Here is a 12,409-nt window from a genome sequence, read left to right on the forward strand (position 1 = left end):
AATCAGCAAATCAAGCTGTAAATAAATCTCATGTCGTGGGTTCGAGATACTTTATAATAGATGGAGATTCATATCCAACATATATTCCCAACCTTCTTTGAGGACCCATTTTAGTGCGTTGTGGTGGAGAAATTGGAACATACACCGCACATCCAAATATTCGCAGATGGGAAATATTAGGTTCTTGACCAAAAACCAATTTCAAAGGGGAAGAGTCATGATAACTGGTTGGCCGGATGCGAATCAATGTTGCAGCATGCAGAATTGCATGTCCCCAAGTGGAAATTGGGAGTTTACATCTCATGAGAAGTGGTCTTGCAATTAACTGTATACGCTTAATAAATGATTCTGCAAGTCCATTTTGTGTATGAACATGTGCTACAGGATGTTCAATGTCAATTCCAATGGACATGCAATAATCATTGAATGTTTGAGATGAAAACTCAGCAGCATTATCAAGACGTATTTTCTTTACAGGATAATCAGGGAAGTGAGCTCTTATTCTAATTAATTGAGCTAGCAATCTCGCAAACGCCTGGTTGCGAGTTGACAATAAACAAACGGGTGACCATCTTGTTGATGCGTCGATTAAAACCATAAAATATCTAAATGGTCCGCACGGTGGGTGTATTGGCCCACAAATATCACCATGTATGCGTTCTAAAAAATTTAGAGATTCACTTCCAATTTTTGTTGGTGATGGTCGAGTTATTAACTTCCCTTGTGAACAAGAAGTGCATGAAAATTTATTAGATTGAAGAATCTCCCAGCTCTTCAATTGATGACCACATGAATTTTCAATTATTTTTCGCATCATTATAGATCCGGGATGGCCCAACCGTTCATGCCAAACCACAAAATTATCATGATTTGTAAACTTCTGATTTACAATTACATTTGCTTCAATTGTACTAATGTAGGTGTAGTACAATCCATAGGAAAAGTAGGTAGTTTTTCCAATACACATTTTCTATCTAAGTCATGTTTTGTGATGCAAAGATATTCAACACTTACTTCGTTTCTTGTTTCGAGATGGTATCCGTTTAGGCGAATATCTTTGAAACTTAATAAATTTCTATGAGACTTAGGTGAGTACAACGCATTCTTAATATATAATTTTGTCCCTCCACATAATGATATATTAGCTCTTCCGGAGCCTTCAATTATCTTTATAGTACCAGATATGGTATTAACGGTTGATTCTCCTTTTAATAGGTAAGAAAAATATTTTTTATCTTTGAGAATTGTGTGGGTAGTTGCACTATCAGCGAGACACATTTCTCCATAGCTACTCATTCTATAAAAAAAAAATAAGAATGATAAGAAATTGTTTAAACGACGAGGAAATAACTTTTATTGTCAATAATATTGAGAAATTCAAAGACACACTTAACATGGAGAAATTCAAAACTTTCTAAAACATAAGACTTTATTACTATCATAAAAAAAACTACTTCTTCACGGTTCCATCTCCAATAAGGTGATCAATTTTTCCATTTGGATCTTCAAAGAAATCACCAATATCCAAAGGAGTAGTATCCAGGTCACCATAAATATCATAATCAGCATCATCACCATCATTATAAGCATAATGAGTTTCAACCTTTTTTCCTTTGTTTTTCAGTGATTGTTGATAAAGGTCAACCAAATGCTTTGGAGTACGACATGTACGAGACCAATGACCTTTGCCACCACATCGATAGCATATATTTTCATTTGTTTTGCTATTTTGTCCACCTTTTTCCTTTTCAATCTTTTCATTATTTTTCCACTTCTGGTGGAAAAATGGGGTTTTGAATTTTCCATTAGGATTGTGGGCATGACCACGACCACGACCATGACCACGACCGCGACCACGAGCTTCTCCAAAATGGTTGTGTTGTGATGCATTCACTTCAGGGAATGGAGCTACACCAGCAGGGCGAGCTTCATGATTTTTCATTAGAAGCTCATTGTTTTGTTCAGCAACCAAAAGACAAGAAATTAAATCAGAGTATTTTTGAAACCCCTTTTCACGGTATTGCTGCTGCAGGAGCATGTTGGATGCATGAAAGGTTGAAAATGTTTTTTCTAACAGATTCGCATCTGTTACCTTTTCACCACACAATTCTAATTGAGAAGTAATTTTGTATACTTATAGGCAGTTACAGATTTATAGTCCTGTAAGCGCAAATGCATCCAATCATACCTAGCTTTTGGGAGGATAATGGCTTTCAAGTGCTTGTATCTATCTTTTAGTTTATTCCAGAGCACAAGTGGATCTTTCACAGTGAGGTATTCATTCTTAAGTGCTTCATTAATATGGTGACGAAGGAATATCAATGCTTTTGCTTTTTGTTGTTCGGATGCCTTATTTCCTTCTTTTATGGCATCTGTATTTCCTTCAGCAGCTAAGTACATTTCAGCATCTACGGCCCAAGTCAAATAGTTGTGTCCAGAAATTTTTAGGGCCTCAAAATGGAGTTTTGACAGATTTGACATTCTTACTATCATCAAATTATAAAATTAATCAAGTTAGATAAAATATAACAGAGTTAGAAAAAAAATAGAAGAGACTATTATGTAGATTGATCATGTGAAAAATAATTAAGACATAACTAATAAAACATTAAGGAGCATGACTATTATGAAATATAAAAACTTAATTTGTTTCATAAAATAGAATTTATTTTGATAGACAATTTTCTGAAAAAAATAGGCTTTAAGAAAATTCCCTCCGTCCTAGAGTGATTATCTGATGCAACAACGTCTCCGGATTTAAAGTCCCTTATTCCATAAGCTCTAAGTATTATAACTAACTAGGACTATCTCTTGATACGTGTCTAATATTATGACTATCCAATCTTAGAGAATCTTAGTTATGTGTTATAATTTGTTACGAAAAATTACGCATGACCCTTTTGATACTACAAATTTGAGAGATATTAAAGAAAAAAATTGAAGAGATACTATTTTTTATTCACAAGCCTACAGAACAGTGCCTTCCACAGGGGCATAAATTTCACAATAGTATTGTAAACTATCTATAAAAATTGATATGTTAGACTCACGTGTTGTTTGTTAAAATAGTAGCATTCATGTACGTTCATATATTATGCATCACGAAATTAAAATATAACTAAAATGAACATTAAGAACAAGCGTACAATAATGATAATGAAAATTGTAGTATTTTTACAATCCTTCATGGATGTATACTTATTAAATTCTTGAGTTCTGCAAGAAATACATATTAATTTTGATAAATTATTTGTGCAATTCTTCGGGATGTTTAAAATTCATCAGGAATTTATTAGAAAAATATTTAATTTTAGCGATCCTTCAGGGATGCAGTAGTGTCTTTAAGAATTCATTAATAAATTTTATTTGTGCAATCCTTCAGGGATGCATTAGTACTAGTGTTGAACTCTTCAAGAATTCATTAAAAAAATTTGTTTGTGCAATCCATCAGGGATGCATTAGTACTACCGTTGAATTCTTCAGGAATTCATTAAGAAAATTATGTGCAATCCTTCCGGGATGCATTAGTATTGAATTCTTCAAGAATTCATTAGAGTTTCTTTATTTACTTTTAAGCGGTCCTTCAAGGATGCATGTATGTTGAATTAAAATAAATAAACACTATATTATTTGCAAAATAACAATGATGTGTATCTATTAGGTCCTGATTCCAATTGATGGAATTGTAACAGTGACCTAAAATCATCGATACAAAAGTATAATTATCATAACAATTAAATAGGCACAACAAAAAAATATCTAATGATCCTATTCACGTTTGAATTAGGGAAATATATTATATTAATACCTTTTTAGTGATTAGAGCGTGCTGGTAACGTGTTATGAATATAAGTAAATAGAGACAGTAATAGAGAGAAGGAGAAGAAGAGAGGAAATATTTTTATTCACTAGTGTGTATCAATGTTACAAATGAGCTCTATTTATAGGGAAATAGAGTAGCTTATGAACTAAGCCCGAAACCTAGTAGTATAGCCCACTAACATATTTGCTATTTAGACATCCAATATTAATATTTATAACATATCTTTCTTTGAACATATAATTTAGATGATGAATAGATAATATGTATATTTGAACACTTAAAAATCATGATTAGATGTTTCCAAAAAAAACCATGATGACTTAATAACGTTCTAAATCACAGTTAATTGTGTTAAAATTATGATTAATAAATTGAAACGCATTGTTATATTCATTTCATCATCGGAGTATTGAACAAAATCAACCATATATAAGGGCAATGCTAACCAATGCCTTGGATAAAGAACAATAAATAGTCAATAAATAAATGAATCTAAGTTAATTCATCTCAATTAAAGTGTAATATATGTCAACTAATTAAAAATGAGTAAATAGTCAATTTTTCCCCTGAAATTGTAAGTTTCATCAATTAACCCTCTGAAATTAACAAAACTTCAATTACCCCCTGAAATTTCACAACGTTAGTCAATTTACCCCCTCCGTCAAATTTTTATGTTAGTGAACATGACGTTTTGCAAATACCCCCCTGAAGTTTTGCACTTATGTGCAAAATGCCCCCCAAACTTAAAAATTTATATTATTTTTTTCTTAAAAACAAACAATTAATAGTTAAATATTAAAACTAACTATTAATTTTGGAATTTGGGAAAACTACATGCATATATACATCAAAATAGGCTCCAAAATGGGGAAAAATATGTATTTTTTAAAGTGACAATAATGGGATGATTTGTGGATTACTATTGAGGGTTGTGTAGTTTAAATGGTTTGAGCAAATTGTTGAAGGAGTTGGAGGAGTTAAAAGACTAAGATGGTGAAGGAGAAAATATAAATTTAAATCTGATTATTAATTTGTTTATAAACCTCTAAAAATAATAATTTGTCTATTAGAAATAACCATTATTGTCACTTTAAAAATACACATTTTCCCCTATTTTGATGTATATATTTATGTAGTTTTTTCAAACTCCAAAATTAATAGTTAGCTTTAATATTTAACTATTAATTGATTGTTTTTAAGAAAAAAATAATATAAATTTTTAAGTTTGGGAGCATTTTGCACATAAGTGCAAAACTTCAGGGGGGTATTTGCGAAACGTCATGTTCACTAACAGAAAAATTTGACGGAGGGGGTAAATTGACTAACGTTGTAATTTTTCAGGGGGGTAATTGAAGTTTTGTTAATTTCATGGGAGTAATTGATGAAACTTACAATTTCAGGGGGGAAATTGATTATTTACTCAATTAAAAATAATAAAAGCTATATTCAATACTATATTATTATACAACGCGTCCTTTCCATTCCATCTGTTGACACAATCATATGACTGCTATCTATTATCCATCTGCCATCATCAGTACTATATTCAATTCTGCAGGTATTATTCAAACTTCTTTTTTCTTATGCATTTTTTTTACGCTATTTCTTTTATACGCTCAATTTATTGGAAGTCCAAATTTATTACGTATTAGTCAAACTTTTTTTTTTCTTCTTGTTTTTATATGTTATTGTTTTTACATCACGTAAAAAATATCCCTTGAGTAAAATTTGCAGGGAAAAAAATTATTAAGAAATGAAGGTTGGATATAATGGGAGTAATTTTCGACATTGAAATTACAAAGGAAAAGAATGAGAAGCACGCGCACGTGTGATATTTAGCTATGTAAATGAAAGAACATTTGCAGTATTAAATACAACTATTTCTTATTTTAATTAGTTGATATATTTTACATTTAATTGAGATGAATTAAGTGAGATTCATTTATTTAAGGTTTAAATGTGTCATTAGTCCCTGCACTTTCATCAGATTTTGGCATTGGTCTCTGCACTTTTTTTGTTTGACATTGGTCCTTGTACTTTGTAAAAATATTGGTATTGGTCTCTCTTTTAACTTTCTGTTAAAAAAAAAAAAACAAAACTAACGGAGTGTCACGTGGCCCAATCATTTCACACCATGTGGCACCAATATCAATATTTTTACAAAGTGCAGGGACCAATACCAATATTTTTACAAAGTGCAGGGACTAATACTAATAATTTTGTGTTTTTTTTAACAGAAAGTTAACAGAGAGATCAATACCAATATTTTTACAAAGTGGAGGGACTAATTCCAAACAAAAATAAGTGTAGGGATCAATGCCAAAATCTGATAAAAATGTAGGAATTAAAGACATATTTAAATCTTTATTTAATGCATATTAATTGTTCCTTGGCACTGGTTAGCAGCACCCTACTTTTTTTTTATATGCAAATGTTAGTAGTTAGTAAATTATCAGAAAGGAGGGAAAAATGTTAGTTTTATGTAAATGGCCTGGGAACCTCTTTCTTAAGTCTCCTTTAAAATCTTTTAACTCATCAACCAACCTACCTAATTAAACATGACAAATTAACCATTCATGACAAAGTGTAGGGAAGCAAATTTTGTTTTGAATTGTGTTTTCTTAAGTTAGTGACTCGTGTTCACTTCATTTAACTTTTTTTGATGTACTTGAGAAATTCATAGGTGATAGGTAAATTTTCTTCCTCAAAGCAATTGAAGAAAATTAATCGTTGCGATGAGCATTAGTCGAGATGCTATTTTTCTTAAACATATAGAAAGATTTAAGTTTTTTTAGAAAATTATTTAGTTAAAAAGTCACGCTACAAGCCATAAATAACCATGTTAGTTAGGCATAGTAAATATGAATAATATTTTTCATTATTATTATTATAGTAAATTTTGTGTTTTGGAATAAACTATGAATTTGTTAACATTTTCAACTAATTTAAGTTTACTAGCTGATATTAATTTTTCATAAATTTAGATTTATTATTATAATTATAGTTAAAATATGATATTATATATATTTAGGTTTTCTAAAATGTCATGTTAAATATCAAAATGAAGCTTGATATCATTGAACTATTAGTTCGTTAGTCTATTTAATTATACATTTTCTCTTTTTTTGAAGAATTTAAATGTAGGATATATTATTTATCATATGAAATAAGTTTAAGTATATTATTAGATAGGTCATATATCAAAGTTTCAGAAAGATCATGATAAGCATAAAATTAAGCATGTGATAGACTACATATCAAAGCTTGATCTTGAATTTTTATCATGCCAAATTTAGGTCTTGTAAGTATAGCAACGCTTGACCCAACATATTTCTACCCCTAAATTGTCAACAATAAGCCATAGTTTTTTTTTTAGTTTTTTGTTTTTATCATATTTAGATTTATCCAAGGAGATTTTGGGCAAGAGAAGGCCAAATATTATTTGAGACCAGAAGATCAAAAGTCACAAAAAAGAATCTACAAAGTTGGCTTGAAGTCAAATATATTGCAATGGTTCCTCAACTTTCCCAGTTTTTGCACTTTTTGCTTCTCTTTGAGTTGAAAAACAAAAAACAGCCACACTCTATGTGTTCCCCTCTCTTTACCTAAATCAACTGTCGGTTCTTTTTCACTTGTCACGTTTATAGAATTTTTTTGTTTTTATTTGTTATTTTTAAAGTTCAATACAAAATTAATTACCGATTTGTCAATGATACTTTTTTTTGGCATTCAGTAAAGAGTAAAGGACCTTTCAACATCTTAATGTCCCTGCTTAGGTCATAAGTTTGTGTTACTAAACTCGGCCTCAATAATACTATTAAGTGTTATTTCAAAGAGAAAAATATGAAGAATAAGCTATGACATAATTGTTAAGAATATTATAAATAAAAAATTCATAAAAAATAACATTTATAAATATATATATATATATATATATATATATATATATATATATATATATATGTGTGTGTGTGTGTGTGTGTGTGTGTAAAAATAACTAAGAAAATTTCAAGTAAAAAGGGTTGGAGAGGTCCACAGGTTCTGAATCAAATGAGAAAAAAATGTTGAACGAAATTGTTAGATCAGACTCGTGATCATGGTTCGACTCCAACTCCTTCATTTGTTTGTGTGAATTTTTAATAACTTTGCTATTTAACTTATCTAATAAAAAAAGGGCGGGAGAATATTTTTTTTGTGGTGTCAAAAATTCGAACCCCAAACTTTACATATAATATGCATTATCTCTATCAACTGAGCTAAGCTCGCGGGGATATAGATGGGGAATATCTATTTGTAATCAAAACTAAACCATAAAAAAAGTCAAAGAGACATCCACCAATTTTTGCAGGCTAAGGGTCAAGCAAGGAGTCTTGTAGCAATTGAACACTTGATTTGTTTCCTTTCATATATAACGACAAATATTAAGAAACACCTTGTGGTTGAAGTTGAACCAATCCATTTCTATCTTTTTTTCTTTTCTCATGCATGTGTTAGAAGTATGACCACAGACATTTGAATGGATTAATTGTCCATATCTGGGTGCTATAATATAATTAATTGGACGTGGACATAGTTGAGAAAAACTTGTCCATTCGTGTGAACATGCCGTGAGAAATTTTAACTTCTTTGTGCTATATTTTTCTAGATTCAATTAATTCAATGGACTATCCAATAATTAGTTTGCTGAATATGCAGAGAATTTGCTATAGATAGCTTGATTAATTTGGTCACGGTCCATCAGTGGGTCTCAATATGTTTCCGACTTTTTAATGTTGCTAATTCGTTTTATCCTATGAACTCCTTTTCAGGATCCTTGAATTATGTAAAAACTAAAGTCTTTCATATTTTGCGATTTTTATTATAAAGGGTGCTAAATGATATAATAATTTGTAGAGAAAATATTTGTTTTATTTTTATCAAGTTGTCTAATGGCTAAAACTCATATTTTAAATGTGGAGAAGTGAGGTGTTCGGGGTTCAAAATCTCGGACCTTGTATATAATATGCAATACCTCTACCAACTGAGCTAAACTTACGGGGATGCAGAGAAAAAAAAGTTATTATTGCATGTTTATGTTCACAACAGTGAGTTGTTAGTACGTCGATCCAATTTCAAGTTGATAATTGGGTTTGTTGGAAATCAAGTGAGTGTTTATGTCCCACATCGACTAGAAATGAAGCAAACGTTAGATATAGAAGAGAGGAGACCCATAAACCCATTGTCTTAGGGGTTTGGATAAGAGTGTGGTGTCTCTCTTTTAGCGGATCCTAGACGTTTAAGTCATTGCCGCTCCAAACGCTTCGTTAGATTTTATAAAGATCTAGTTTTGTGCTTGAAAATAGTTATCACCATTTTTTTTTCCTTTTCAATTTCATGTATGCGAGTTCGTTGGGTTGTACCTGTGTCTAGTGTTTGTTTATTAGGGTTGATTACAGTTGTATTATCCATTAGAATGACCTACACTTTTGACTAAATCTATTTTTTCTTTTGCTTAAAAAAAGCGTTGAGAAAAACATAAGTAAAACATAATGAAAATAAAATAAGAGTTGCGAGCAAAAATATGTTTTGATCTATGAAAGATGGACTTAGACTCAGACATTTACACACGGATAATGTATAATATACAGGACACTAACACAAATACACATAATTAAATAAAATATAATATTAAAGTTGTTCACTCCAAATAAGGGATCGCAATATGTTAGAGAAAAGTATATCTTGACCTTGTGCGCGACCCAAGATTGCTATGAGCCAAACCCGCTAAAACACCTCTTGATCCTTCTGTGAAACTTCACCAAGACTCTAAAAATCGTTTGGTGATATTGCAAGCTACAAAAGAATGGTCGGAAAATTATTGAATCTCACAACAAGCAGACCAGACATAGCTTTTGTAACACAACAATTAAGTCAATTTCTTACTACATCAACAATCATTCATTATGAAACATCTTGCAGAATTTGCTGGAGATTTATTCTTTTTATTTATATAATAATTATTTGTCATTAAAAAAAAAAAAACTTATAGAGTTGTGAAGTATCTCAAAGGGTCACCTAAAAGAGGTTTTTTATTTTGAAGGGATTTCACATCCCTAACTTATTGGATTATTGCATATATTGATGGGGCATGTTGCATTGATTCTTGAATGTCAACCTCAAGATATTGTTTCTTTCTTGAATTCTCCTTGATCTCTTAATGAGCCAAGAAACAACATACAATGTCATGAATATCTTCTAAAGCTTAGTATATGGCATTGCCATTTGCTACTTGTGAGTTATATAGTAGCTACTAAAACTATTGAATAATTTGGGAGTACATTGCACCAAACCTCCAACATTACACTGTGATAACCAAAGTGCAATACATATTGCGGCCAATCTTGTCTTTCATGTAAGAACAAAGTATCTGAAAATTGATTGTCACTCCGTCAGAAAACACATCATGTGGGATTTGAACACATACAATGACACGTACAAGAAGTTTCCACCACCGTTTAATCAATTAATCAATTAATCTCTTCTCTTTCTAATACATGCAAAATAGAAAACTGTCGCAAAAGTGTGTGTTACGCGTAGGAGATACTCCTTTAATAAAAGTATATGCAACATGGAAAACGTTTGAAATAGTAAACGTGAAAACAAAGAAAGAGAGGGTCCACATGCAGAAACCCACTAGCTACTTCTTAATTTGATTTATTAGTATTACTAGTATAGTATATGTGCTAATAAGACTAAGTTGATGTAAAAGAATTAGGCTGGAAAAGAATGACGGCAAGTGCTTTCGGTCAATATACAACTTCTAATATTGACCTAATAATCTTTCAAAAAAAAATATTGACCCAATAAGGGGAAAAGAAATAAAACCTCTGTTAAAAGTTCTAGGTTTCTAGGCACAACAAACATCATATGAATTTTTCATATATGATACGATGAGAAGAGACTTTTTCTATACGTGCAACTTATATTTGAAATGCTCATTATAATTGGTTTAAAGTTTAAACCTAAAAAAGAAATTAAAACTATCATTTTTTTCAAGTAGTTTAGTGGCTATGGTTCACTTTTTAAGGTGAATAAATGAAATGTTCAGGGTTCGAACCTTATCCCTGTATATAACAATACATTATCTCTGTCAACTGAGATATGTTCACGGGGACATTAAAACTATCTATTACAACAATTTCTAACTAAATTAACCAACATTTTCATGAATTTGTAAAAAAAACAAAGACCTGAGCTTGTAAAAAAACACTTGTGGAAAAAAAGAAGGGAATAATAGTCATTTTAGTCCATAAATATGTAGCAAATAGTTGCGGTAGTCATTTAGTGTATCGAAACTTCAAAATAATCTTTGATTGTATGCTTCATTAGTCAAAATAGTCCTATCATTAAAATAGTCCATCAATACTGCATTAACTCTATTTATATAGAGATCGATATGACAATAAGTAAGTACTTTTAATGATCGATATCATAATAAGTAAATATATTGAATTATTAATATGACAATATTAGCGAAACATCGTAACATAAATGACTATTTTGACTAACATAATGCATAATCAGATACTATTTTAAAATTTTGCTACATTGAAAGACTATTATTACTACTCGTTACATGTTCGGCATTAAAATGACTATTAAAAACACACTTGTGAAAGTAAAAAAGAATTATCACATAATTTTGAGTAGTGATATTTGTACATTCAATTGATGACAACCTTGTTTTTCTATCTTTTTATTGATCAAAAACAATGGAGAGAGAAAAAGGAATAGAGAGGATAAAAATGTCATGTGAGTATGAGAGAGAAAATTGTCTAAAAGTTGTCACAAAATGGTTGTATAAATATCATTTATCAATACTCCCTCCGTCCCTTAATAAGTGACTTATTTGATCATTTCACACAGATTAAGAAAAGTGTAAAGATAAAAGAAATAAAGTGATACTTTTACTGAGTTGCCCTTGTCATTATTTTGAAACTTTTTCACTTTTAAGTAATGATTACTTTCTTTGTTCCACTACAAACTTTAACATGGGGACCACAAAAAGTATTTATAAGGGGTAAATCTGTCAAATTTTGCTTAGAAATCTGAGAAGGTCAAGTATTGTAGGATAAATATTTTTTACAAATAGGTCACTTATTCAGGGACGGTGGGAGTAATTTTTTTTACAAATTTCACAATCTTGCAAGAGACATGTGGGTCCAATTAAGTCAAAAAGTAATATTATTTTGTCGTTTTATATAGTTTTATAATAATCATTTGATTTAGTATTGGTTTGGAGGAGTGGTTTGACTTTGAAATTTTGATTTCAATCTTTTTGTTGTATGATCAGGAATCCACCGTCGTCACCTATATTCCTTTTTATATTTTATTATACTACTTTTGATTTATAAAAAAATAATACAGTCACGTTCTTCTTATCCAGCTAGCACTACTCGTTTGGTGTTAAAAAATCTGAAAATTGATTTTAACAATAAAATTTGACCAACAATTTAGTATCATCTTCATAAAAAACATAATGAAGTTTGGAAAAAATATATAAATATTAATAGTTGTGGGGCTTATTTAGTTTTAGTATCGTTTTTT

General features: G+C 30.4%; 1 protein-coding gene across 1 annotated transcript; it reads right to left on the reverse strand.

Moving 5' to 3' along the window:
• Positions 1-1,450: 1,450 nt before the first annotated feature.
• LOC120580168 (uncharacterized) lies at positions 1,451-2,481 on the reverse strand. Its single transcript, XM_039833541.1, has 2 exons — positions 2,149-2,481; positions 1,451-2,026 (listed from the first exon to the last, which is right to left on the reverse strand). Exons 1-2 carry the CDS (start codon positions 2,479-2,481, stop codon positions 1,451-1,453), a joined length of 909 nt encoding a protein of 302 aa, XP_039689475.1.
• Positions 2,482-12,409: the final 9,928 nt, after the last annotated feature.

Source organism: Medicago truncatula, chromosome 4, assembly GCF_003473485.1.
Source record: "Medicago truncatula cultivar Jemalong A17 chromosome 4, MtrunA17r5.0-ANR, whole genome shotgun sequence".
NCBI lineage: Eukaryota > Viridiplantae > Streptophyta > Magnoliopsida > Fabales > Fabaceae > Medicago > Medicago truncatula.

Bases quoted from the DNA above. Each gene is read 5' to 3' on its own strand.
- LOC120580168 (XM_039833541.1), bottom strand. From the start codon at position 2,481: ATGTCAAATCTGTCAAAACTCCATTTTGAGGCCCTAAAAATTTCTGGA. The intron at 2,027-2,148 runs GTAACTGCCTAT...ATGCTCCTGCAG, and splicing joins GCTTACAGGACTATAAATCT to CAGCAATACCGTGAAAAGGG.